The 27,817-nt window shown below is 38.9% G+C and overlaps 2 protein-coding genes across 5 annotated transcripts; one reads left to right on the top strand and one right to left on the bottom strand.

Moving 5' to 3' along the window:
* Positions 1-66: 66 nt before the first annotated feature.
* Positions 67-22,011, top strand: LOC110054436 (spondin-1-like). 4 transcript variants are annotated; one of them, XM_089284328.1, is made up of 3 exons: positions 67-565; positions 6,611-6,704; positions 6,795-6,937. In XM_089284328.1, the coding sequence occupies exons 1-3, from the start codon at positions 67-69 to the stop codon at positions 6,802-6,804; spliced, it is 603 nt and encodes a 200-aa protein (XP_089140454.1). In that variant the 3' UTR covers positions 6,805-6,937. The 4 variants fall into 4 exon arrangements, with proteins under 4 accessions (XP_089140454.1, XP_089140455.1, XP_089140456.1 ...); XM_089284329.1 differs by lacking the exons at positions 6,611-6,704; positions 6,795-6,937 and adding an exon at positions 21,949-22,011; XM_089284330.1 differs by lacking the exons at positions 6,611-6,704; positions 6,795-6,937 and adding an exon at positions 18,032-18,139.
* On the bottom strand, positions 9,952-27,604 carry LOC110054303 (uncharacterized). The gene is made up of 12 exons (XM_020760690.2): positions 27,290-27,604; positions 25,437-25,562; positions 24,888-24,956; positions 24,518-24,779; positions 21,970-22,103; positions 18,314-18,521; positions 16,083-16,467; positions 15,493-15,619; positions 13,825-14,073; positions 12,762-12,866; positions 11,796-11,874; positions 9,952-10,580 (listed from the first exon to the last, which is right to left on the bottom strand). Exons 1-11 carry the CDS (start codon positions 27,602-27,604, stop codon positions 11,815-11,817), a joined length of 2,040 nt encoding a protein of 679 aa, XP_020616349.2. The 3' UTR covers positions 9,952-10,580; positions 11,796-11,814.
* Between the last annotated feature and the right edge of the window lie 213 nt (positions 27,605-27,817).

The raw sequence follows: 27,817 nt of genomic DNA, 5'->3' as shown, positions 1-27,817 counted from the left end.
ACTTCCGCGTCTAAGAAAAGGCTTTTGCCTAGAGTCAAACGGTTTCTACGTGAGTCTCTAGTTGAAATGGTTTCGATTAAGAGCACAGTTCTAGTAGCTTTGCTGATCTTTGTTCATCCAGGTGACGCTTGGCGAAGACGTCGCAGATGTCCAGTGCGAGATTGTCAGGTTAGTTCTTGGTCTTACTGGAGTTCGTGCAGCGCATCGCAATGCGGACAACAAGGATCACAAAGCAGATCAAGACAGAAAGAATCGTCTGCGTCTTGTGGAGGCGCAGAATGCCCGGACTTACACGAAACACGGCAGTGTTATGCCAGTAAACGAGTTGATTGCCAACTAAGCTCGTGGTCGGAGTGGAGTGCCTGCACTGTCCCGTGTGGAGTCTCAGGAACACAGCACAGCGCTCGCCACAGGATAGTGATCGAGCATTGCGGCGGAACATGCACGTCTACGTTTCGTAAAACACGAGCTTGCCCAGACCTCAGCTGTTCGAACGGAGGAAGTTTAAAAGATGGTACATGTTTCTGCAAGGAAGGATATTCTGGAAATTGCTGTGAGAAGAAAGGTAAGGTTACTTTACTGAAAGGTGTCCTGACTCGTTTTTGTTTTGGCTCTATGTTTAGCAAATCCTGAAGGTCATATTGGTGTTAATGAGAGTATATTGACCATAATGAAACAAATTTGGACACAAATGAATGGATATTGAACAGTAAAAGGTGTGATTGTGTAAATAACCGCGCGGCCATGGGCCGAGCGTGGTTCATGGTTTACCGGTGATTTATTATTGTTTGTTTTCTTTTTGTCGCTGACCAGACCCAAACTCCCTCTCGGCCAAATTTTTAGTCACGCAACGTGTGATGTTTATTCGCCAAAGGCTGTTGAAACATTAATACACGGACAATTTTACGGATATTGTTTTCTTTGTTGTGGGTAAAATATATTTTCTTTTGGTTTTATCGAAGCGTTGGATTCAAAGGGAATAATAAATACCTGTAAAAAAGGTATTACGTCAGCCATGGAATGCGCTGAGGTTGCAGCTTTCACTTTCGCTACGTGACAAATAAGATCGTGTTTACTTTGCAAGTTTATTTCGGCAGAAGCGACGGTCATTAATTTATTTGCAATTTTGCGAGTATTTCTTGTGGTTTTAGGCGAATGAAGTAAATTTTTTGGGCCGTCGATAAAACCAGGAACATGGAACAGTCTGGAACATCCCAGAACATTCCGGAACATCCCGGAACACCGAATAATTATCATAATTATGCGAAAAACATGTGAAAATAAATTTTGAAAAATTAAATCAAACAAAAATAAACTGGTATCAGCTCGAAAGATAGAAATAAAACAAAAACACAGAAAAAAAAGGAAAAAAGAAAGAAAAATGAAAGTGACTGTAATGAGTAAAGGCTAACAACTAAGAAAGTAATCCATTCCTTCCAGTAGTTCGCCGTCAGTTTAAACACGTGACTGTCCATTATTCTCAGATTTCGTTCTTCACAGAAAACTAAGGTGGTGGCGTTCGAACTCCTTAAAAGGTAAAGTCTGCATGCGAGCCAAGTGGCCCATCAGGCCGAAGCTTATCCCGGTTTCTGTAGCATGAAGCGACTAGGAGTATTTCTACTCCCCCCTGGATGGGATGCTAGTCCATCGCAGGGTTACCCCCAGCATTAAGTTCGCCGGTACCCATTTATACACCTGGGCGGAGAGAGGCACTGTGAGAGTAAAGTGTCTTGCCCAAGAACACAACACAATGTCCCCGGCCAGGGCTAGCAAAGTTGTCCCAATGCCCAGGGCTCGAACCCGGACCGCTCGATCCGGAGACGAGCGCACTAACCATGAGGCCACCGCGCCTCCCGTTCGAACTCGTTAATCAGACCTAAAAGTATGGGTACACGAGTGTGATTTCTTTATTCAATTCATTACGTCAATACAAAGATATGCGTAAACACGATTTCTCATGAAGAAATAGTTTCTCCATGAGAAAGAAATGGAAACTCTTCGGCATCGAGTTTCTAGTAAACTAGTTCGGACTGCTCGACCTCTGATGGCAGTGTAAACAAATACAAACACAAAATTTAAAAACATTTGGCGACGCGCGCGCTGTCTTGCGGGGTCGCTGGTCAAAACTTTATTGTCTCTAGAAATATTTGTTACAAGTGTTGGCGATCTGAAATTGAATTCTAAGTGTCGCCAACAGTTCAAATGCATCCCCTGGAAAATGTTTGTCCAATACAGGTTAATACTTAATGCATTGAAAATACTTTTACCGCAGGCTATAATCTATTCATCGCTAGTTCGACTTCACGTGCAGATCGTTATCTGACATTCGATCAAACTGAGTTTTCTATCGAGCCATTCGAACACCACCAAAGTAAACCAGACATGCGAAAACCGCGCGTGAACGCGCAGCTCTATAAATCTTTGATTGCTACTAGTCTATTAATAATAACTAGTTTGTTACTCGGGCTTGCGGAAAGGCCGAGTCTGCACTTAGTGGGTCATAGTGCCAGGCGTTCCTAGCAGAGCGGCGTGAAAACTGGGGATGATAAATAACAACATGAAGATGGAATAGGGACAAAACTATGAATACTGATTTAACAAGCAACTGTATGATGCTCAGACAAACACCTCAGATGTTGAAGAAATCAGGGATCTAAAAAGGAGACGCAATGAATTACCTGGCATTCATCGTCAGAATCGTCCATGTTTGTGTTGAAAAACAGAGTACTGAAAAGCGACGTGATGCAATTGGCGGGAAAGAAGAGGAGCCTGCACTCATTGTGGTCAGTTGAATGAATACCCAACGCTCCCTACCCCTCTGCTACCGACCCCTCTATCCCCAATAATATCTTTTCATATTCAAGCTGATACCAGTTTATTTTTGTTTATTTTAGTTTTAAAAATTTAATTTTACATATTTTTCGCATAATTATGATAGTTATTCGATGTTCCGGGATGTTCCGGAATGTTCCATGTTCAGGGTTTTATCGACGCCCAATTTTTTGGCCGTTTTATCGCAGCGAGTTCGGTGATCAGAAGGAAAATTAAATATTTGCGAGCCAAGCAAAGAACATGTCAGAACATGCAAGGATTAGGTCATTGGTAGGGAAATAACCACCGTACTAAAGGTAGCCGTGGATAACGGAAGTCTTGAATTATGTGAATCGTGTGACTACTTTGCTAGCCCTTTACTCGTGGAAAACACCAATTAAATTTAATCATGACTTTTAAGAAAGAAAGCTGTTGTTATTAGTGTTATTATCGTATCGTATCGTTCATATCGTTCATGCCTATATATATCCCGAAGAAAGTTCCAGATTAAGACCATTATGTCATCGGAGATTTCACAACGGCTACGACTGATGGTGCAATAATAGAGTTTGTGTTGATCAAGTGATGTGATGTCTACAGTAACAAAAGAATCATCAAGGACTGCTTTGGAATGTGCACTGTACGGGTCCGCAAATGATCCCGGACCGCAAATGATCCCCAAATTGAACCGCAAATGATCCCGGACCGGAAATGATCCCCATATTGGACCGCAAATGATCCCGATCAACAAATAAGGACTGGAATAGATTTATATCAGAGGAAGGTGAGAACATGTACAAAAATAATGAACTAAAAAACATATTTTATCATTTTGCAAAAAAAATATTCCACAGTTGCTGTTTTGTTCTTTGAAGGATACAGATCGTTTTCACTGTCACGCAATAAAAAAAATCAATAAATCCAAAACCAACCAATGGAAAAAGCTAAGAAATTGTGATGTACGCTGTAGAAGATAACTAAATAAGACACTTCCCCAAGTTTTAGGCCTGTGCGTTTCCCGAAACTTCAGATATTCGTCGTAAATGTTTCCCAGAAATTTACAGAGTCCAGTAAGAAAATGCCATGTTGGTGTACATCCGTGGTACACCAATATGGCGGCCGGAATATAGTGTAAACATCTGGAACTTACTTTGGCTTTCTAGGCGACTGATTATCAGTACTAAACAAACAAGCATTTACATAAGCACTTTTTCTAATGCTCTAACTTCTAAAAAGGCTCAAAATCATGAGATAAGTGAATATTTTTCAACAAACTCGATCGTAGCCTTGTGTCACGCAAGCTCCATAGCCCTGAAATTGAAAATGCTCTAGTTTCCAAACGAAGCACGCTAATTGTAAACAGATATAAATATACCGCCTCTTATGCCTGATGAGGATAAAAACATGTCACATGAAGACGATCTATTGAATTAGAAGTCTTAGAAAAACACATACTTGTAAACATTCTCGAAATCCCGGTGGCGATAGTATCAAACATCTATCAAACAGCTAATTGTCAAAACGAAGCGCAAGCCTTGGCCTTGCGTGGTCATGAAGCTGAACTTCATAACTATAGCTTGGAATTTTGGCCTCTTGGAATACTCAAGTAGTCATTTCCGAAGAATTAAGGCCAAAATATGACCAAGTAAAAATTACAAAATAAATTTGTTCAAATTTCCAGTGCTACACACTAGATGTTTTACAGAGTGATGAAGCGTTGTAGGCTTGTGGGTCTACTCAGCTGACAGCGTCTTCCATAATAGTTGCTTCGTGGTTAGATTTTAGTTTAAAACTTTAAACGAGTGGCGTTAATAGTTGATAAAATGTGATTTAACTATAACAACGAAATATCAATGTTTAACAAAGGAGGATATGTAGCGTATGTTGCACCGATCATAATTTTACCGAGAATTGCAAAGAAATGTAAGCCAAGTCGTGTTTTGATGATTGAGTGGTGATATTCATAACATCGTAGTTAGCAACAAAGTTTAGTCGAAAGTATGCAAAAAAAAAATCAAGTTGCGAGCCATTATAATTATAAGATGGCTTTAATAAAAACATCGGTATTCACGTACGCCAATTCCCTATCCACACCATCCCACCATCCATGCCATTCGTAATTTTTTTCATCGGGATCATTTGCGGTCCAATATGGGGATCATTTCCGGTCCGGGATCATTTGCGGTTCAATTTGGGGATCATTTGCGATCCGGGATCATTTGCGGCCCTGGGATCATTTGCGGACCCGTACAGCACTGCGTTGCGACTGTAGTGGTAAGCAAACAGTTAAATTTTAAAAGCGCGGTTATAAGATCGAACAGATCTTCTTGTTGTTTTATCATTCGATCACCAAATTTGTTTTCTTATCTACATCCGTTTTCAGTGTTATGTGCATAAGTGACATCTCTCAGCTTGCCATTTTTCGACCTGCTATGGGCCTACTTAAAAACTGTAAGCACAACGGACTTCTTTACAGTCGAACTCGAATTGTAGTGATGAAAGATTGATTTCTTCGAAATCAAATTAAGGTTAGGAGAAGTCATTCTGGGTGAAATAAGTCGACTGTTTTGAATGTTTACACGTTGCGAATATTAAAAGCGGCAGCGCCGGGCCCAATTCTACTGGAAGTCACTATACAGAACCGATCGACTGCACTAAATCGCTTGAATCATTCCGTAAATAGGGAAGCATGCAAAGTCCAAAATCTTCTTCAGCCATTTGAGGTAGGTAATTATTATTAACTTGTCATTTCCTCCGCTAATAACCGGAAAAACTACCAGTTTCACAGTTTAACGGTCTTTCATAGCATGGTCGAAATATGGCATGTCGAAAGATGGTCGAAAGATGTCGCCTATGCACGTAACACTGAAAGCGGGTGTAAATCACTCTCTGATAGCTCAGGGAAGCAATTTGCAATTTTTTATCAGAGATCATGGCTACAATTGCGTACGCATGAGCAGTATGTTATTTGCAGCAAAACACATTTAGATGGTACTACGCTTGATCAGACCATTATTTGTAGGCAGTTATTTTCAGGTCATGAGGTTGGCTTTCGACCAACGAAAAGGAAGAAAAAATACATCGAATGATTAGTGCTGTTGATTCTTTTGCTATCAGCCGAACTTGAAGGCTGTCCTTTAATAATGATATAAACCGATAATTTGGATCGCTAAGACAATGAAATTTTCATTCTAGTGGCACTCTTAAAGTCTCAAAGCTAGAGTGTCTTATCTTCGCGGGTCGCGGCAGGTAAATTGTCACGGGTGAAAAATGTCTCGAAGTCTTGGGTAAAGTACATTGTCGCAATCGAATTCGCTTTGTATCATCCTATGGAATTGCACTATTTTGTGGTCCGAGCAAAGGTACTTTTGTTACATTTGCGGCCACCCCGTTAATACGGCCAATGGCCACATTCTGAAATCCAAATAGGTATCTGATAATCCTTTATCATTTTACCCCGTTTATAAGGCAACTCATACCAGTTATGTTTATCTTTTGCTTTGATAATATTGTATCTACTGATTGAAGGTTCATTTTTTTATAAATTATATCGGCATTCCGGATGCTTATTGAAGTTAGGACAGGTGTTTAGTATAAAAGCGCAATTTTGATATTCAATTTATATCAACCATAATATGTGGTCCAATCCCGTTAATACCGCCAGCCCATCAATGCGGTCACATTGTCATGGCCCGTTGGTAACCGTATTAACGGGGTTCCATAGTATTGAGATGATTGTGCTTATGATGTCCTCCTATAAAAGCTTTCTAAGTCGTGTTTTTTTCTCCCTTCACTTAAGAATTTTGTATCCATGAATCAATTTACCGTTGCCAGATGTTCATGAAAAATGAAGGGGTGAACGATAATGACACAATTGAAGGACGCGGCAAAACGTAATCGATTCATTTTTTTCCTTTTTCGTTGTTTTAATTTACTAGTTGAATATTCACAGCATATGTAACACACTTATTTCTCTTAAACAGCCGGCTTTGATAACAAGTTGCTTGGGGCGATCATCCCAACCTGTCTGTTAGGTGTAATTGTATTTGTGGTCATAGGATGCTTCTGGAGGAAAATAAAGGAGTACATCTCTCACTACCGTGGAAGAGTACATCCAATACATATCGCAGCCAACAAGTAACAGGCAAACCGAGGCACTTGTCTCAGTCTTAAGTTTATCAGTTTTCGTTTTTGTTGTTTGTAATCATCATAAGCACCCTAAATACCAAGCTAGGAAGCAAATGGGGATGGACATTGCCTCAGTCATAATTTTTGTTCCGGCTTCGACCTTGCATTGATTCATGCAGGAGGGGGGTGAAGAGGTTTTCGGATCGACGGAATAGGCCTTAAAAAGCGCACAGGTTGTGGATTTTTGCGGTAAATCGAGCGGATTCGCGGATCTTGAAACAGTGGATCTGTGAATTTTGGCGGGGATTCCGGATTGCGCCTGTCTTGATATTCAGATCTTGGCTCCTAAACAAAATTTGGATCATAGATATTGCTTCAGCCTTGGTCGATATGTTAATGAGTTCATCCAAATTATTTCTTTTTTCGAACGAAGCTCATTTAAACTCAGGTGTGAGACTGTTATCGGAATTGTGCTGTGTTAGAGTCATCAAGCTGGCTGCCTTCTTCACTATTCTTGCGAAATTAGCAAAGGTATTCACATTTACCAGTTTGCCTTTGAACTTTTACACTTCTGTTTCCGGATGTGGTTGTGGTTTCGGATCTGAACAAAAATATTGGCGGATCAACGGATTTGGAGAAAAAACGACACGGATCGGCGGATTCAGTTTGTGTACCCCTGTTCATCCCCCTCATGCAGCAAATAAACGACGCTAAGCATGGAAAGAAGTAGCTTCCGATATGATTAGGGAGTGATTAGAACTTTTCTTACATGGAATAAATTCCACTAAAGTGACCTGTATATCGCAGTATAAATTAGAAGACAACATACCGCAAAATTGCTAATGATTCTTAATAAAAACAATTCATATATATTTAATCCAGAAGTCAAGATACCAGGTTTGTAACTACAATATATTAAGCTCAGTCCGTTAAGCTATGAATATATTTTGTGACCTTTTGCTAATTATACAATTCAAGAATATGTACCCTAGTTTATGTTTCTTGTTGAATGTAGAAGTAATTTAAGCCTGCTGGTAACTGTGATGAATAGTTAACTGATAGTTTTGTTACTCTTCGGTGAGGTTTTCTGTTTACATTGTTTGTCCTTTAGTGTTGAATTTGAATAATCTCAAACTATAAATAAAGTTATACTTCAGTTAACTTTTAATCTTGTGTTAACGTGAACCGGTTTTCGAACAACCCGGCCGAGATTTGTAACTACAATTTATTAAGCCAGCCCGTAAATCTACAAATATATTATGTAACCTTTTGCTACAATTCAAGAATATGTACACTAGTTTATGTTTCTTGTTGAGTGTAGAAGTATTTTAAGCCTGCTTGTAACTGTGATGAATCCATAGAGTTAGTAGGCTATGTAAGGTTTTGTGAGTTATGCAAGAGCCACTCGAAGGCAATTCTGTCAATTGTTGCTTTATTTATCTATTTTTTTATTATTGCTTTATTTATTTTGTTTTGCAACATTTCGCTAATGATATGCTTCGCAGCAATGCATGACTTACAGTTCGTTTTAGTATATATTCCGGATGTGAATCTTTGACATTCTGATTGGTTGAAAAGCTCGGCTTATGACGCTGCATCTCTGTCAACCTCAGTTATTTTATTTTATATTTCTTACCGCTGTATTTTCCTTATGATGTTGTAACGCTCGCTGTATCCTGTATCAATAAACGAGATGCTCGCTCCTGATGTTGTGTTTGTGTTTGTTTATTAAGATCAGTTACAAAATATCTGATTTTCGTTTCGGTGTGATTAGAGTAAAAAATGTGTTATACTTCGGAGACAGAGGTTCTGATTGGGTTTGCTTTTTGTGTACACGTTCGTATTTTGATCGAGCTTACTTAGCACTCAGCTCGTACAAATAAAGCGTTGATTGTTGATTGGTTAAATGTGCTTGCTCCAATTCAGTCTCGGTCGTCATGAATTGTCGCAGTTTCTCAGCTATCAGTCAATTTGGAAAGTCTAAGATGTCAGCGATCAGGTAAAGAGGTGTCATTTCTCAGCCATACCTGTAGACAGTTTTTAAACACACAAATTCCATGTTGCTTTCCTGAGGGGGTACTCCCAGAAAAATTGGGTGGGGTGTGCGGCCCACTTCCCAAAACCCTTACTCTGTTTATGACCAAAATCTGCGATATTCCCTACCCTATTTATGTAGTGGTTAGGCCATTACGTTCCTGGTGGAACAAAGGGCAGTCGGTTACAATGCTGCGCCAGCGGACTCTGTTCGCGACTGTTCTTCTTGCCGTAGTCCAGGTGATGTTGGCTTCTTTGAGCTCCTCTTCCACTGACCTCATCCAGGTTTTCACTGGTCTTCCTACCTTCCTTTTACCCTGCGGATTCCATTCAAGGACCTGTCTGGTTGTATCAGATGTTGGATTCCGCAATGTGTGGTCAATCCAATTCCATTTGCGCCTGACGATCTCTGCTGGAATACATTCTTGCTCTGTTCTTGCCCAAAGTTCTCTGTTGCTGATTTTCTCTGGCCAGTATATCTTTAGGATCTTTCTCAGACATCGATTAGTGAAGGTTTGCAGCTTGTAACCTATTTGTGACCTGACCAAAAATTCGAAACCCTATTTATGACGCGACCATTAAATCAAAACCCTGTTTCAGACCTGCGTTATAATTAGTTCCCAAGTTCAGACCAATGTTAAATTACCGTAAACATAATTTGTGAAGGACTTTTGTTGATTTTCTTTCCGATAATGATGAAAAAGTGGCTTCTTCTTAAAAACATTAACCCATATTAAGGCTAGAGTGCAAAAACCACACCCTATTTATGACCAAAACGGCCAAAATCAGCTAAAATCGGTACCCCGTTATGACCAAAACGGCTGAAAAACCATACCCTTTGGGGCCGCACATACCTATATAGCCCATATAAGGGAGTACCCCCCTCCCACGGGGGGGTTGCTGTACGTCTGTTCAGTGACTGATCACATAAGACGTCAAAATGTGGAATTTAAAATGGCCGCCGTTACGGTAAAAAGGTTTATTGGCAGGAAAAACTTTATTCATTTTACTCAGTTACACCTTTTTGAGTTATTCTTCCCTCCAAAATACCTCTTAGTCATTGCGAAGACGTATCTAATCACTGGTGTTTGTTTGAAGTTACTTTCGAGAGCCAATCAAGTAGTCGTTTATTAAGCGGCATGATGTCTGCTATGCAGTAATCTAAGTAAAAGTGAGTAAAGTAAAATCCTTTATTTAAAAAGAATCTGCAGTTGTCGACGCAGTTGTGAACTGCATGTTTTCTCGCCAAGAGACATTTTTTGTCAGTCACATAAATACCATTTATTGGGTTCGACAAGCTGAGTTGAAAATTGTTTTGTGTTTGATTTTCTCACTCAGTCTTATTCTCCTTCCGTTAGCCAATGGATAAGTCAAATTAAATCTGACAAGAGCTACCTGCGGTCATAACCAGTAAAACGGTACTCAGTTTCTCCATAAAATAGGACTCAAAATGATCCCTAGGCAGAGGCGTCATCTTAAATCCATGTTATCTTTCTCCATGAAAAAATTTAAACAAGAGCCTCCATAATCACTTTCTTTTTTTAGTAAAGAAAAATGGTCAGAAGTGAATCTTGCATGGTCCACTGAGATCAATAGTTCTTCTTTATCTGTAAAAATAAAGGAAAATGCGATAACTAGGATATCCTTCCGGCAATAACGAACAAACCTAACAGCTACAATGCTGACATTTGGAATTACTCGTAAACTAATTAGTAAATATACATTGGTTACCCTGAAGCTGATGGTCACAGCTGTATCATTAAATTGTATGGGAGATGATTTAATAGCTTTCTCACGTGGAAAGTAGTAGGGTTCTACCTAAATGTTGAAACACTTCAATTGTGACATCTTTTGGGATGAACATCTAAAATTAGTGTGTTTTTTTCCTTTCTCCGATGGTTCGCACAATGCAATGTTGATGGTTCAGCAAGGGCTATTTTGGCAAGGGAAGGCACAGTTGGTCAGGCTTGTTTTGCATAAGGTTGGCAAGAGAGCATGTCCTTTAAGAATTCGCCAGTGGTATTCAGGAAAGGTTTGAAAAGCGCCGAATACGGAGTAGAGTTGACTAGGTCGCCAGAATCATTAGTCACAGCAAGTTAAAGCAGCTGTGCTTTTTTGCCCGCCGTCAGCAAAGTGGATGTGAAACAAAATCACATCAACAAAGTTAACGATAATAACAGTTATTAGTTCACAATTAGCGGGAGTATTTTCAATGATTATATATCTGTAGGCCTGTCAATTACAATGGCTTAAGGGGTTTAATTTAAGCACTTATTTGTTGCTGGTTACTTTCATCAAACATTGACGAGACTTGGAGGCGGTAGAAAACTGTCCTAATACGAAAATCTTTGTTTACAATATTTGCCTCACTAGCATAAGCGATGCAGTTTCTGATGGAGTTACAAAAACATTAGTTCTGAATGTTGAAAGGGCACAGCACAATTAACTGTCCCAGAGAATTTGAGCTCGATGTATTGAACCCGTTTTGTGCGACGCGGGTTCAAAAGCTCAAAATTTTACAAACAATGTATGAGCTCATTTGCGCGTTGGTCACCCAGAAATTTTGCAGTTTTTGAAAGCCAATTTCTCCTAGGTTATCACACCCACAGTGCCAAACACGTCACCAGTTACTAAGTTTCACAAGCTCTTTAAATGTTTGTAGTCAATTCATGTCTAGCGTCATGCTTTCTCTGCGCAAAGTTAGTCGTATGTTAATGAGAAAAAATGTAAACAATGACGTTAGCAAAGGTTCCCCTATAGTCTTGAAATCGAGTCCTGTCTATTCCGGTTATATTTAATCTTTGGGACGTTAACTGTCATACCTAGTAACAGAGTCGGGATTCATGTCTCGGGTTTTGAGGATGTAGCGTTACCGGCTGACGCGCTGTTATCACCAAGAGCCTAGAATAAAAACAACAACAAAATCACCTCAAGTGTCACACTCATTATAATTCAATGGACTCAAAATTCTCTGGCCACATCTTTTTACAGGACATTAGGGACTACCGAACATAAATCCATCTAGTTGCAGGTAGACCTGAACCCCGGGACCTCCGGCTTCCAAAGCCAGCGCCCTAACCACTCGACCAAACCGCGTCCAAAAGTTCATTGAAGTGGAACGGAACGTAATCCTTCAAGATGACCTGCACGTCTTTAAAGCTTCTCTTTTGATTCGTTCTTGTTAATCTGCATTTCTTTTGTTTTAAGGGCTAGGGGCATTGTTTGTGTTGTATACCTATGGTTTCGCTTGGCGAATCGTGCAGACCCCTGTAAACGGTGCGTGGTCGCCCTAATCCTTCGTAGGAACAAAATGGCGTCTGGTGCATTGACCTATAATTCTTAGTGCACGAAAACCTTTACAACGCTCATAAAAACGTAAAGAAAAAGTCCAACATCTTAATAATAAATAATAATAATAATCGAATATTTACCTAGGAAAACCCTTCAGTACAAAGTACTGTTATCAATAGTCTCCAAATGTAGTCTCCACCTCAAATGTAGTCTCCACCTCAGTAAATATATATCTTTATTGAAGTGTCAAATGTACTTAGCACTGTTTTGCTAATTAGGGACACTGTAAATAATTAACCAAGTATTGCAAATAGAACATAAACTACAAAGAATCCCAACTGGTGGGAGGCTGACCAGTTGTCTATTTACACAATGCAGTCGAAGAGTTGCACTCGGCGCTACCGATAACAAAAGCAGCGGTAGGTTGGCTGGCCACGCCACCTCCACTGTGTTTTTTCCTACGTGGGATTCTCGTACTCCGGTCTTTTCAAACTCACCCCTTGCGGCAAGTTGTTCATACGGAACTGAAGTAGAGCCTGTGTCAAGGCATTAGACACCTGTAAAGCCATTGAAGCATCTTCTTCACTGCTCACAAGTTTCCCCTGAAAAATGCAAGACAAAAATCAATCAATCAACTTATAACTTGCAAGAGAAAAAAACAAATGAGACCATGGATGAGTAAATCAATCTATGAATTACTGATTTAGAGAAGTTTTCCATTGAGTGTCGTAAAACCAAAACCAAAGTAATCACTCTAGCCAATCACAAAGGACACAGACAATCCAATGACCAATCACAACTCGTAGTAAATACATGTACATGTAGCTGACGCGAAGCGCGGGAAAACGAGTGTGCCAGTGAGTTACAATTGGTTTTGGTTTTCTTCTGATTCGATGAAAAAGTGGCGCGAGTCTTTTGAGCCAGTCGCGTAGCGTAGTAAATGCAAAACCAATTACTTTCCTACACTCAAAAGAAAACCGCTCATCATTGAAAAACAAAATAACAAACGCAAAAAGGCAAAGCATATTCACGCGAAAAAAAAAAAAAACCCACACCAACCCCCCGAGGGGGGAGTACTTAACTGTTTATTAATCTTTACTGTACACTTGGACAACAATCCATTGGGTTCATAATAATTAACAAAGTACACAGTGTTTACTTGCCCACCAGCGAGAACAGTAGCCGTAGTACCCGTAATTTCTGTATTGAATGTAAGAAACAAAAAACATTTTCCGTCTGTCGAGAAATGCCATGGGAACACGAGTCGTAGGCGAGTGTTTCTGTAGCTTTTCGAGTGCTCTTAATTTTTCATGAGTGTTTCTTTACCTCAATAGAAACACGAAGGAAATGTTTCCTAATTCTCTTAGAAAATGCTTCAAGAAAAAACGATGATAACCACTCGTTTATTTCGATCATCAAAATGCATATTCTCTTTGCTTACGCAATCATTACGTCAACAGCTCGTTCTAGTTCTGAGTTTGTATCAGCATGACTTTTAGTGCGTCCTCTCTTACAAGGCGTTTTTAATCAGTACTGCTCAAAATAGTCACATCTTCTCACCAGATCTGCAATAGCTCCTTGAAGAAAGCTCACACTTGATCCTCCTCCTCCTCCTCCACCACCACCACCACCACCACCACCACCGCCACCGCTGGTCATGACAGTGCTGCTGCCGGTACTGCTGCCGCCGCCACCACCGCTCATGCTGCCACTAGCACCAGCCATGTCTCCACTGCTAACACTTGGAATTTGATCATATGGCTGGAAGCCCGGATCATTTGGGATTTGACTGGAATACGAGTCATTGTACTGGCAAGAGAAAACATTAACATTGGCAGATTACATATAAAGGGCAAGGCTTTGTACACTGGTGTCTATGCTTTCTGGTCTCTGGTGCATCTCTGGATGAAAACACACGAAGAGAGAATGGTAATTGAAATTAGAAGGAAGAAGTGAAAATGGATCCGCCACACTCTAAGAAAACCGCATGAAAGTGGGGCCAGGCAGGTCCTATTGCGGAACCAGCAAGGGTCGCAATGCCACGAAATGGAACTCAAAGCCCACGATCGAGACAAGTGGAAGGAAACTGGGGATGCCTCGTGCTGCATAGAGGAGTGAAGGGGATAGGAGAGTTCCGCCTGCCTGGCTATCTAGCTGTCTCTTTGTTCAGTCAGTCAGTTGACCAGATGCTTGGTCAGTTGGTCCGTTCGTCTCTCTAACTTTCTGACCTGGCACTTTCTCTGTCTAATCTGTATGCAAAAGATTAAAGGGTTTATTTTGCAACCTAATCTGATACACATCATTCTACCGAGAGAGATTTAACAGAGTGAATTGACTGATCAAGATGAAAATGATCATAGCATTCACTCATCAATACTAATATTTACCATAACTGCAGAAACTCTCGCCAATTCATTGGGTAAGTTTCAATGTCAATAATTGGACAGACACACGAATTTGTAATTAATGCGATAATTTATTGTAAAAAACAAATTGATGTTAGTTTTTTGTGGGTCTGTCTTGTTATTGACGATGAAGTTCGTCATAACATTGTCAAAGTAGTGTGCGGATCCACTCGGGTATCGCCTTGTGGATCCACAGTTCCTTTAACAATGTTATGATCAATAACAAGACAGACACAACAAAAAGGTATAAGGTAATAATAATAATAATAATAATAATAATAATAATAATAATAATAATAATAATAATAATAATAATAATAGGAAAATATTTATATAGCGCCAATCCACTATTTGTCCATGGCGCTTTACATTAAATAAAAAAAATATTTAAAAAGCTAAAAAAGGGGAGGGGAAAAAAAAATCATCTAAAAATTAAAAGAGTTAAAAAGCTTGTTTAAAAAGATGTTTTTAAATGCCGTTTAAAAATGTCAGTCGAACCATTGGATCTTAGTTCAAGTGGGATCGAGTTCCATAGTCTCGGTGCCGCCACAGCAAATACTCTCTCTCCATATGTTTTCAGTCTAGCTTTCGGGATCGCCAGAAGGTGTTGAGAGGACGATCTTAATTTCCGTTGAGGGGTGTTGTACTTAAGTAATTCACTGATGTAGTAAGGTGCTGTTCCATTGAGAGCTTTGTTGCTTAGTAGGAGAATTTTAAAAATTATACGGTAGCAAACAGGTAACCAGTGGAGCTGTTTTAGGACAGGGGTGATATGTATTGTAGCGACACATGTATTGTAGCGACACATAAGGATAATGATCACCTCATAATTTGAGCCACTGTAACTACCACCATAATAGTCATCATAATAATTATCATGATAGTTGCCGTACTGTGTTGACCTTGCTGGAGATCTGGGCTTGAATGCATCAGGAGGTAGCATCTTATCTCTACATGAACATAGCCACAAGAGTTAGAAGAAGACATGACATAAGAGGCCAATTACATATGTACATGTATAGGTGGGTGCAATGACAAAAGATGTCATGTCAAACAGTGACACAGCGACATCACAAGGCCACAATGTCCAATCAAACTTTATCTATCCTTACCAACACCTCCAAAATATTGATACAACTATATAACAGATAGTGTTTGGTGACAAGATGATACCAGTGTGCCGATATTTAAAGGGAGAGGAACTGTGAGAGTCGAGTGTCTTGCCCAAGATCACTGTGCAATGTCCCCAGCCAGGGATTGAACCCGCTCAATCCACAGACAAGTGCACTAACCACGAGGACACTGTTCTCATGGTCCTACAGTAATACTTGGTAAACTTTATTTTCCAGTGTGGTCACAAACCATGCGAGAAGCATAAACCAATATTTTATGGTGTTCAACATCTATACTTACCCTCCGCTTTGACCTCCACTGTTCCACTGTGAACTGTCATCAAAACTGCCATAAGAACCAGTGGGGAAGGTCTGGTTTGAAGCACTTTTGAAAGATGAGTAGTTCTGATTCCAGGATTGGTTCTGATGATTGGCTGAAGATCCTCTTCCTCTGCCTCTTCCACCTCGGCTGGACCCTCGCTGCTGCTGTTGATTATGAGGTGCTCCTTGCTGCCTTCCTCTGCCACGAGTACCTCCTTGGCTTCCTCCACCATATGAGCTTCCCTGTTCACCTGCACCATACAAGGCTCCCTGTCCACCATATGTACTTCCACGTCCACCACGCCCACCACGCCCACCACGCCCAGCCCCCTGTCCTCTTCCTCTCTGACTTTGCCATTGCTGTCCTAAAATGTTCAAGCCCGAAACGAAATGTTTACACCTTTTGCTGTTCATTTACAGAAAATATCCATTCATTCGAGTCCAGACTTGTTTCATTATGGTCAATATACTCTCATTAACACCAATATGGCCTTCATTTGCGCATAAGGAACGTTCAAGGATGACACTTGCATGTGTATTAACATTCAAATTCATCAAAAGACAAACAATACCTTCCTTTGACATTCATTGGCTGTAAATGTACTTTTATTTTTGTCGAAAAAAAATTTGTTGTCGCGAAACGACAATCATGTACACTTTGGAAAATCCTTTTTCAACAAGAGACTTTCAATGACACAATTTGCATGAGCACTCACAATCAATTGCATTATTATACAACCATATCCATGAAGGTGACAATCTTAAGTGCGGTGAGACAAACATTACAGCCTTAATAACATTTATTTTTGGAAGAGAGAATATCAAATTTGTTGAACAATAATATTTATCCCTCAAATGCCTTACTATTGAGGCATCATGGCAAATATGTTTGCATGAAACGATACAATCGTCCACATTTAGGCCCTGATTATCCTTTCACTGTGTTCAAATGGGATTCTATTTCTTCGTGGCATTTGTGGGGAAATCTAACTGTCACTTTATCACATGCTCATGTATACTGTAGTGCGCCCTTTGAGTTGTACGCAAAAGGTTCGTAAGAGGATGGATTTATATCTGCAAGGGGAGGATTGTGAACATACATCTATTAAAAAAAGGTACATACGGTCGCTAGTCCTATAATCAAATTTTTGAGGAAAATTGGGCGCGATATTTCTGTTCAAAACAATTACGCTAATGAGCTATTGTTTTCTCTTAACGTTCGGTGAAAACACGGTAATGTCTGTCTCAACGTACTAAAGATTGTCACCTTCACAGATATGGTTGTATAATAATGCAATTGATTGTGAGTGCTCATGCAAATTGTGTTACTGAAAGTCTTTTGTTGAAAAAGGAATGTCCAAAAGTGTAAATGATTGTCGTTTCGTGACAACGAATCTTATTTCGACAAAAATGAAAATACATTTAGAGCCTATGAATGTCAAGAGAAGATATTGTTATTCTTGAACGTTCCTCACGCGCAAATGAAGGTCATATTGGTGTTAATGAGAGTATATTAACCATACTGAAACAAATTTGAACACAAATGAATGGATATTTTCTGTAAATGAACAGCAAAAGGTGTAGTAAACCAGCCACTATAAATTTTTTGACCCATTAGCGAACCTTCAGCCTCATATTTAATATTTAATTTGTCATTTTCTTTGCCTTTTTAATTCATAATGGATTATTGTCTTGCAATAATTTTTTTTTGACCTTAGTGAGTGACTATCTTTAACTTCGACAACTACTGTTTAGAACATGGTCCACAGTTTAACGTTTCACTTTCTACAAGTCAAACAAACCTACATGTACATTTGTGTATACGTGTATGCGTAAAATGTTCCCAAGTGATTGACTGGGAGATAAGTATCTTATCCAGCAACAACGACCAGGCAAGTAAATAACAGAATGATTAATTTAATTTCACAGAGTGCATCCTTCAGTTTTGTGAGTAAACTGTTATCAACAGGATCAAATGCTCACAATGCAGAGGAAGTGTGATTTTTCAAGTCCTCGATTTTGCGAGCCTATTGATTAAATTTACCCTTGAATTATTTTGAGTGATATCAGTTGTCTGTTCCCCTGGGTGTCTGGAACAATTGGGATTCCACCGTAACTGGTAAATGCCACTCACCAGCTTGACAATGAACTGATGTCAATAAAGCAAAAACACATGCTGACCACCCTTAAGAATTAAACGTGCTAACCAACCTCCTCTTGCTGTGTGTTGCATTGTTGACTGGCCAGATGCTTGGTTATTGATGACATTGAATGGGCTCTTTTCCACTCTTGTTTTCACCTGCTGTCGACCAACCATCATTTCTAGCTTACGCGCCTCTTCAAGCAGCTTGCTCGACAATTCTGATCTCTTTTTGACATCGCCACGGACACTGTGAGCAATATCTGGGACCTTCTCTTTCTGTTAGTGAGATAACAGTTGTTTCATTGCTGTTAGAGAATTAGTGTCACTACTCTTGGAAAAATCAGGCTGTGACAGTTAATTATCACTTGATTTAAAAATTATTTTTCATCACTGATCAGCTGTTATTATTCATGACTCATTAACGCTAAGCTGTGAGCTGTCTTTACTGTAGTTTATGGCAGAGGAAAAAACAATATTTGTTTGGGTTTTGGACTTTAGAGTGTACAATCTCATGTTATTAAAAGAGCACAGTAAGTTGAGTACTCTGAGCATGTAGTATCACTTTGCTTCTCAAAGACATTCAATTCGGCAAGTTTAAAAATCCTGACCACAACAATATTCAATCTTGATAAGCATCACATTTTACAGTCGTTTTTCCCTATCGTCTCTTAGTTTCAGTTTCAATTGACAAAATATATCAAACACTGAAGACAGTCTTTGACTACATTTACAAACACCTCAAGGTTAGTCAAAACTACTCCGCTACATGCAGTATTTTCAACTCTCTTCTTGGCATATTTGGAAATGTGGTCAAACATGGGGCACTTTCTATTCAACAAAAATTCCAAAAATTTTGAAACAGTGACAAATAGAATGGAAATTCCCTGGGAAAGTTTCCAGAAAATCCATAAATTGTTGAATTTCGAACAAGCAACCATTCAACCAAAAATTCTGGAAAGTGACAGCCTAAGAGAAAAATGAAATGGAACAGAAATTCATGGTGTGAAATTTCCGAAAATGCAGTTGTCCTCTTTTGAAGAAATTCTGGAAAATGCTGTTCTCTTTATCACTAGAAATTTGCCAAAATTCAAACCAGAATTTTTCATCTAATGGATATTGCCCATGGTCTGACGTGTTTAATATATTTTACATGACACACTTTTGTCAATGAAAGTGTGGTACAATTTGTTAGTGAAATGGTTTGCAAGAACCATTTTAATTTCCAACAAACAGCATGTCCCATCATATACAGCCATTAAGTTATGGCTATGAATTGGGAATTAGAGTACACTGGCCAAAAAATCTTGACAAGAGCATCCATGGTTTTGATGAATGATGCAAGAACAAACATGTTGTCAGTAATTGCAAACAATTTGCAGTCCAAGTAAACACTGCAGAAAGCAAATGCAAGCAAAAGGATCAAATTTATATTAATTATTGATCCTTTCCGCTTGTGATTCTTTTTTGCATAAATTAAAATCAATGCACTCTTGCTTGCATCTCTGCTTGCATCACACACAAAAATCACACTACAGTACGTAATGTATTTCCTTACTCTCGATTTAGCCTGTCTATGAAAAAAGGAAAGGACCATATATTCAGTTTGACATTAAAGCAAGCTGGTTGCCATCTATACATGTACATACTTGGATTGGATTATACAATTTTTTCATAATTATCATTCATTTGCCAAAATTTATACTAGGGACAAATTATCCATGTGAGATGAATTAGCTGTCTGAGGCAGGCAATTCGTCTTTCTGAGACCGATAAATCGTCTAGGTATAAATCTGGTGTTTAGACGAATTATGTGCTCAAATTCTTCTTTTGCAAATTCATATGTCAGCATGTCAGCATGTCTGTAAGACGTGTTATCAGACGAATCAGTTCACGACAAATTTGGTCTTATAGTTCGTTTAACCACCAGATGTATACCTAGACGATTTATCCATCTCAGATGAAGAAATCATCTCAGATGAAAAAATCCTTTCGTAATATAATTTGGCATGTGATAATTGGTCTCTAGTATAAATTCAGCCATTAAGAGATTAAGCTCTCATTAAAGTGTATGGGCCTGCCGTACATGTATACAGTATCGATGTAGGTCATTATCAAACAATCTACCATCAAAAGCTTTTCTTTTGAGCAAACAAGGAACAGTTGCATGTTACCAGATACAACTTTCTTTTAGCAATCTAAGGAGGATGACCTATAAAGCACAAGGAATGACAACATCTGCAGGGATTTAGTTTTCCACTCATGATAATTCAGTACAAATTTAGATTTTGTTTCAACAATTTCAACAGAAGAAGTAAATAATCCGTAAGTTTCAGCTGTTTTCTTACAGTGCTACTCACCTTACTGTTGCCACCTACATATATAGGAAAGTTTTTGATTAGTTGTTGACATCTTTTTGACAACTTCTCATGGCTTCTGTTTCAAATGGCCAATCAAACTGTGACAACTTGCCACCAGCTTCAAATTGAAATTCCCAGGAGAGTAAATGGTGAATTTGACAATTTAACATCACTGTCTTTGACAGTTCCCATGTTTTGATTAGCCAGTTGAAAAGAAAGCCAGCAAAAAAATGTATCAAAATGTTGTCAAAAAGATGTCAAAATTTCACCACAAACTTTCTCAAGTCACGTGGCAATGGTATGATAAATAGCACTGTAAAGCTTTACCCAAACTCTGGTCAACTCTGGATCTTGAGAGTTTGGCCATGCAGGGACAGCTGATTTACGATCAATAAAATCCAAATTCTGAAAAGATCACTTTTGATCTTGTGTGAGATTATTGCACAGGACAGTTTTCATCACATCACAAAAAAAGAACCCTGTCTCAAATAGAATGTTCTCGAGGAGACTGGCAACAGTTTCCAGCACTTTTCTAACAGTTATTCTCTGAAAGATGAATACTACCACTGTTTAACAAGTGATGCTACATGTACAATAATGGTATCACACAAATGCTTAATCATTGGTAAAATAAGTTGCGGTCATCGTTTTTATATAGCAGGTTACCATAGGGACAATACAATCTGTTAAAAACACACTTAATTTTAGCTTTAAGTGCAGTTCATACTGTTGCTATTATGATATACTGTTCCCCCGGAATTGACACCAAGATGCTCTCCAATGATTGGGCAGTTTTTTGAAACCATGATTGTGGCATCAATTGATGTAGAGTGGTTATAATGACCCATCAAAATCTACCTCTTGGAAATTGCTGGAAACTGTTTTGAGCCTCCTTGAAATGCTTAATTACATTTCACACCACTGCCCTGAAATTTGACAGACAAATTAAACTTTCACGACAGCTACATGTAGAATTCTTTGTCACCCCTGAGATTCAAAAATAACTTTAGTCCCAACAACTGGAGCAACATGAATTTCTTTGAGCAGCTCTTTATTTAAAGAGCTATAACTAAAGCTGAAACTGTTTTAAGACCTAACCCTAAGTGATGGTCACTTAATTGCTGCTGATTTGAATGGTTGTGATAATTTTGACATACAACAAAACAAACCACTCCATCATTATTTTGTTCATTTCTTATCACTACTTGTCTCTCTGACAAAGTAATGATTTGTGTGAAAACTTAAATAGACACAACCATCACTTTTAAGAGCCAGACAGTTACGTAACGAGAACTTTCATGTTGATCAACACATTGGAACCAAAGCAATTCCATTTTGAATTTCAGATGTCCATATCTTTTACTCACCAAGACGTTAAAGCGATGTTTGCTTCCAACAAGATGCGGGAACTTCAAGTTGTGATCAAATTTGGAGTCACATAGCTCGCAATGGTACCTTGGACTCTGTCCTATAACCTGGATTTCTGTAACATACTCCAGGCCTACAGTAACAGAACAAGTGATGGCACAAACATGCCAGAAGGTGAAAATCAACCACACAAAAGTTGCATATTTTCACCCAGTAATGATGCGACACAACTGTATCATGCATTCCATTGCTACAGCTGTGTCTACAGCGCTCCAAGCTCAAGTTTTTCAGAAATCGCCTTTTGGCAACCTTCTTCTGAATAATGGTTGCCCACTAAGACAAATTTGGTCGCCAAAATCTGAACTTTTTCATAGAATGACATTTTATGTCAATTAACATGAAGTTAATATTGCCAACCACAATGAGCCCACACTGGAAGCATTCAAAGAACGTTCCAATGCTATTAGATTTCATTTGTACCTTTTTTTTTGTTGAATAGTCAACATCTGTTCAGGAAAGTGAATAAAAGAAAAAAAGAAACAGGTAAGGAAGACAAACATGCTTTAAATTGTGGTTGAATTTGTTTGGCTTATTGATTATACAACAAATTAGCCTTTGGCTTACTGATTATACCACAAATTAGCCTCTTGTACTGCAATCAATGCACTAGTCATCAAATTGGCGACGTACATGTACTTGTAACATTTTGTTGCCAAATGATTTATTTACTCGCCATGGTGACCAAAATGGTTGCAGCTTGGAGTGCTGATCTACATGTATTGAACCAGTGGAAGACATCAGACTTGAAAATGACATTCCAAATGTGACTCCTCCGTTTATTTTAAAGCATCTATTCAATAAATACAATGAAAGGCAAATTACTCCCCAATTTTGAGATAAAATTTTATCGCAAGTCCAATAAGAAATTTGAAGGCTACTAGCAAGTTCACAACCTAGTTGCCTGGCAAGAATTTGCAATTTGTCTTTCACTGTCAGTATTGTCACATCGTTTACTCAAATCATGAGTCGCAAAGAAATTTTGAAATAATTTCACTTACATTTTGTTAATGAAAATTCACTTAAGAAATCTCCTACGCCTTAAGGTATGCACACCCAACTGTTCCCCTGTAAGCCAAGGGTTTATTACTAACAGATGTTGTGCTGGTCTGTGATATTACATGTATGACTTTTTATTTGGGTAAACGCAAGTGCAAACACAACAATTCCTATGTTATCAAGGCCATGTTTTTGCTGCAACAGTCTGGTCACACAGATCAGTGCCTCAGACTTTCATTTTCTGTTATGTAAAATGCTAATAACGAATGTTTGCAAAATATTTTCGGAAAAACCAGTCCAAAAAAAGCCTGCTTTTAGAAATATGACTGATATACTTTAATTTGTACAATGTATCTTGAAGTACATGTTCCAGCACATATATTTCTTACCATGACAGCCTCACAGTACAATACTAGTACTGTACATGCATGTGTATGTATATGACACACGATTGTAAAATTTTCTCTTTTCATGTCCTGGTTTTTCAAAAGGTGGTTAATATCATTGCCATTGGTCAGATCATAAATCACATCCAGGGAATAAGTGTTAGCAAAATGAACTTATTTACGATAACACTTATCCAGTAGATATCAAGTGAACTATCAAATGGCTAACATTATCCATCCCTTGGACAACCAGGCCTCGGATGGTTTGATTGTTAGACCTCCACTGATGAAGGACTAAAATTAATGTCAGCTATAATCTGACCTCATTGACTTCCAAATTGCCCATTAGTCTCTGTAGAAACTATTGTGCCACATTAATGGCAGGCAAGTGAAATACTTAGCTATTTATCAACAGGAAGTCGAATGTGGTAAATTAACTGCTGTCATAATTTACCACAATTATCTCCAAGTTGATATTAAATAGCTAAGTGCCCCAAATTGCCAGCCAACTACTAACTGCAAAGTGGTTAGAGCTTAAAAATGAATATTGCAGCACAGTGACACTGCAGAATGCCTGACAACATTCTGCGAATTATTATGAACTGCATGAAGGTTTAATTGGTAATACTGTCCAGTGACTATCTAATAAAATCCCGGGGGGGGGGGGGGGGGGACTCCCATATGGAGTGGACGGGGATGCTCGTCGGAAATTTTGAATTTAACCCCTAAAAGAGACCAATCTGGGCGTGGCCGAAGCTTATGCAGACCCCTAAAAGAGACCAGTTTATAAAACAGACAAATAAAAAGTACAGTGACATTTAATGATGGTGAATTTGTTTATATGAATTGAGTAAATATAAAGAATCAAAATTCTTTCTGTTTTGTTATTTCTTCGTGTGCAACCCTTAACGAGACCTTGACGGCTAAAAATAATGACATTTTGCCCAGAACACCCTAAGCGAGACCAAAATCTGAAATTTACACCCCTAAGCGAGACGACGAGCATCCCCGTTCATTCCATATGGGAGTCCCCCCCCCCCCCCCCCCCCCCCCGGGAATAAAATACAATGTATGTGTACATGTAAGCTGGTATTCATACACTTACCAATTAGTGGCTCAGGGTAGGTGGCAAAGTCTTTAGCTCCTATTGGACCATTGAGGCTGGGCTGCTGTACAGCGTGCATTGGCTTGTCATACGGCTTACGTGAGTGACCTGGACCAAATGTTCCTCCACGTATGGGACCCACACCTCCTCCTCTTCCACCTGCACCTCTTCCTCCCCTGGTAAATCCTGTATTCATGGGGTTCATGATACTCTTCTCTTGTGCCTTTTGCTGGGCCCTCTCAGCTCCTTGTTTCTCTAGAGCCTAATGATGGGAAAACAGTGTAACTTTAAACACCAAGGGTGTGCAACCTACCAAATTCTCAGCACAAGCCTGTGTAAGATCTGGACTGAGAGAACTTTCAGCATTTACCTTTCGGTGTTTTTGACCAATAAGATGAGAATTCCAAGCAGAGTCACTATTACATGTCACTAAGCACACCTGTTGAAACAGTAGAGGAAACACATCATTGTGTAAACAAACATGAAACCAGTGATGGATCTTGCCGGGAGGAGGGACACATGCACCCCCTTACGCCTAACAAACACATGTACATGTATAAGGTCCCAAAGGCTGAAGACGTTACGCCTCCATACCTCAGAGGGAAGAACAAAAAGAAAGCATAAGGGTAAAGCCCTGCTTCCTCCTTCAAAAAGAAAAAAAAACGTTGCACAGGGTTATCCTAACAAATAACTTAAAAGAGTACGATGTAAATTGTACAGTTTGTAGACTTGTGTAGGATGTTCATGAGATTCATAAAGCTATCACCAAAATCTCCAATTACAACTTTAGTGCTATAATGCATATATCAAATTCTCCCAACTTGCACTGTAAGAAATGCATCAAGATAAAGGAGGATAATTCATGTATATTGACAAATAAATTATATACACATATTAAATAAATTATATACACATGTACCTGGCAGTTATATTGGAGAACAGGCTTCTTCTCCTCTTTCTCCTCCAGTCTCTTTGGAAGCTTGATATTAAACTCTTCAATGGCTCGTTTTATGTGCCTTGCACACATGCAGTGATGCTGAAAAGCCTGGTACAAATTAAGTAAATGAAGTACAGTATTGATTGCACAGTGGAGAATTAACCAAGTCAATTAAGGTATGGGTTTGACACACATGCAATTACTCAGCCAAATTACATGTACTTTGATGTTCTTGAAAATCATTTCACTAAATTGGTGATCTGCTTTAATATGGGGTCTTTGACTCTTTTACATTTCATTCTTTGCCTTCTGTTTTTGTATGCCATAAATTGTAATTAATTAATTAATCAATCGATCAATCAATCAATCAATCAATAAATAATGGTAATTCAACTAAGTGGAGTGCAATTTGGTCTGAAATCATACGAGTGATTTCAAAATCGAACGAGCACACAGTGCGAGTTCAATTTGAAATCACAAGTATGATTTCAGACCAAAATTGCATGACACGAAGTTCAATTGCCACTTTATTAGATCCATTTTGAAATCACACGATTTTATTGCCTTAAATTTTAGATTTTTTGTATATTGTCCCAGTAGCTGGTTTGTTAAAAAAAAGCGGAACCAGAAACGTCTTTACGTCTCATTTAGTATGCAAAACGATGTCATGTGACAAAAACTCATTCGAGCATGACAAAGAAACAAGCAGTTCTGAAATCAGAATGAAAATAGTCTACTTCAGGTACAAAAGTTCAGTTCTCATCACCTGAATCAATGATGAAAGGCCTTCCTTTCTTTTGTGGTTTAGGCTGGGACTTTCATTGTCTTTGGAGAAGGAATTTGAAGATGCATCCTGTGTAATTCTGCAATCGATTTCTTTTGAGTTGTGAAACTCCCTCGAGTTCATGATGCCCAGTGGATAGTATGTTTTTTTTCTTTTAAACACCATTTAATGGCATGATTTTAAGGGAGTCTAGCTCGTTATCATCTCCGTTTCTTTTTGTGACCTCGGTGTAGGACTCAACACTCAGGACCTTGTCAAGTTCTTGCAGTGCCATTTGTTTCAAGATATTTCAAAGATGGCGGGACTGGCACCAGCTTCGTAAGATGTTCGTTCATTCACTGTTTTGTGCAGTGGGGCGTATTTTGACTATGCTTATTCACAGCGACAGAGTTAAGCTCTTTTGTTGCTTCGTTGGAAACTACCACAAACTTGGAAACATCTACCTTCTTGAGATGGCTCTGAATTTGTTGTCGTGTGGTTTTCGTTTGTTTAAGTTTTACTGGACTCGGTATCACACGGATCTTTAGCAGATGTCGAAGAAAAATTGCCAAAATATTCATCAACATGGACACTGAAAGTTGGAAACTTCCTTTAAAGTAGGTCTTCAGCCTGAAGGAGCTCATAATCGTCATTCAGAAACTGTAATTAATTAAATTTGTCAATTTTTTTTTTGGAAAAAACTACAATAACAACAAAGTTTTGGCAATAGTAGTTGCAAAATTCTCCACACAATGGCTTTTTGCCTTTCATTTTCCTAAAATTTTATTGATTACTTTAAACTTATCTTGAAATCTGATTGGTTGTTTTGTTCTACTGTCCCATTTTCATTGAGTGAGAAAAAGATGCAATTTAGTGCAAAAAATAGTGCAATTCGTGAATAAATCGTACCAATGAGAGCCAATCAGACTGCAAGGATAACCAGTGATTTCAGAATGCATTTAATAAATAAACAAATAAATAAATAAATAAATAAATAAATTCTGCATTGAATACCAGAGCACAAAGGTTGCCTCAGTTTTATTTCAATTTTGGAATTGAAAAATGCACCAACCTCCATACAGTCCATATTGTAGTCGCACAGTTTGCAATAGTAAGGTTTTGTCTTGTCAGTATTAATCCAGTCTTGACGCGGATCAACTCTCTTTGTCTGATTAGCATTTGTGTAAGCACCCGTTCCTGAAGTTTCTGCCGGCTGATTCTGACTCGACACAGAAAGTGCGTCGCTTGGGAAGTCAGCGTACAATTGATCTTGCTTCTCTTTCTCTTCCCTCACAACCTGGGCTCCTGCATCTAGGTTTGCATTCCCTGTAACAACTGTATTTTCAGCAGTAGAGACATCGACCATGTTGGTTGCCATCGTCGCCATGTTGAACGTAAATCTCGACAGTGCGCACGTCCTAAAAGAGAAAACCACTAAGCTTATCTCGGGCTCAGTATGAAATCCAATATGGCTGCAATAGCCGCACAACAAAGACTGCTTCGGCTACGTAAAGAGAGTGCGATGTTTTGTTCGGTAACGGCGTAAAGACGACTGAATTGTGTATGCCTGTGTAGCTTAAAGCTTGAAAATTCAGTTTGC

Source organism: Orbicella faveolata, unplaced genomic scaffold (assembly GCF_042242905.1).
Source record: "Orbicella faveolata isolate gen_17 unplaced genomic scaffold, um_ofav_v1 contig_13, whole genome shotgun sequence".
In the NCBI taxonomy this organism is placed as follows: Eukaryota; Metazoa; Cnidaria; class Anthozoa; order Scleractinia; family Merulinidae; genus Orbicella; species Orbicella faveolata.
Note: the sequence above shows the minus strand (reverse complement) of the source record. Positions and strands in the feature narration are given on the sequence as shown.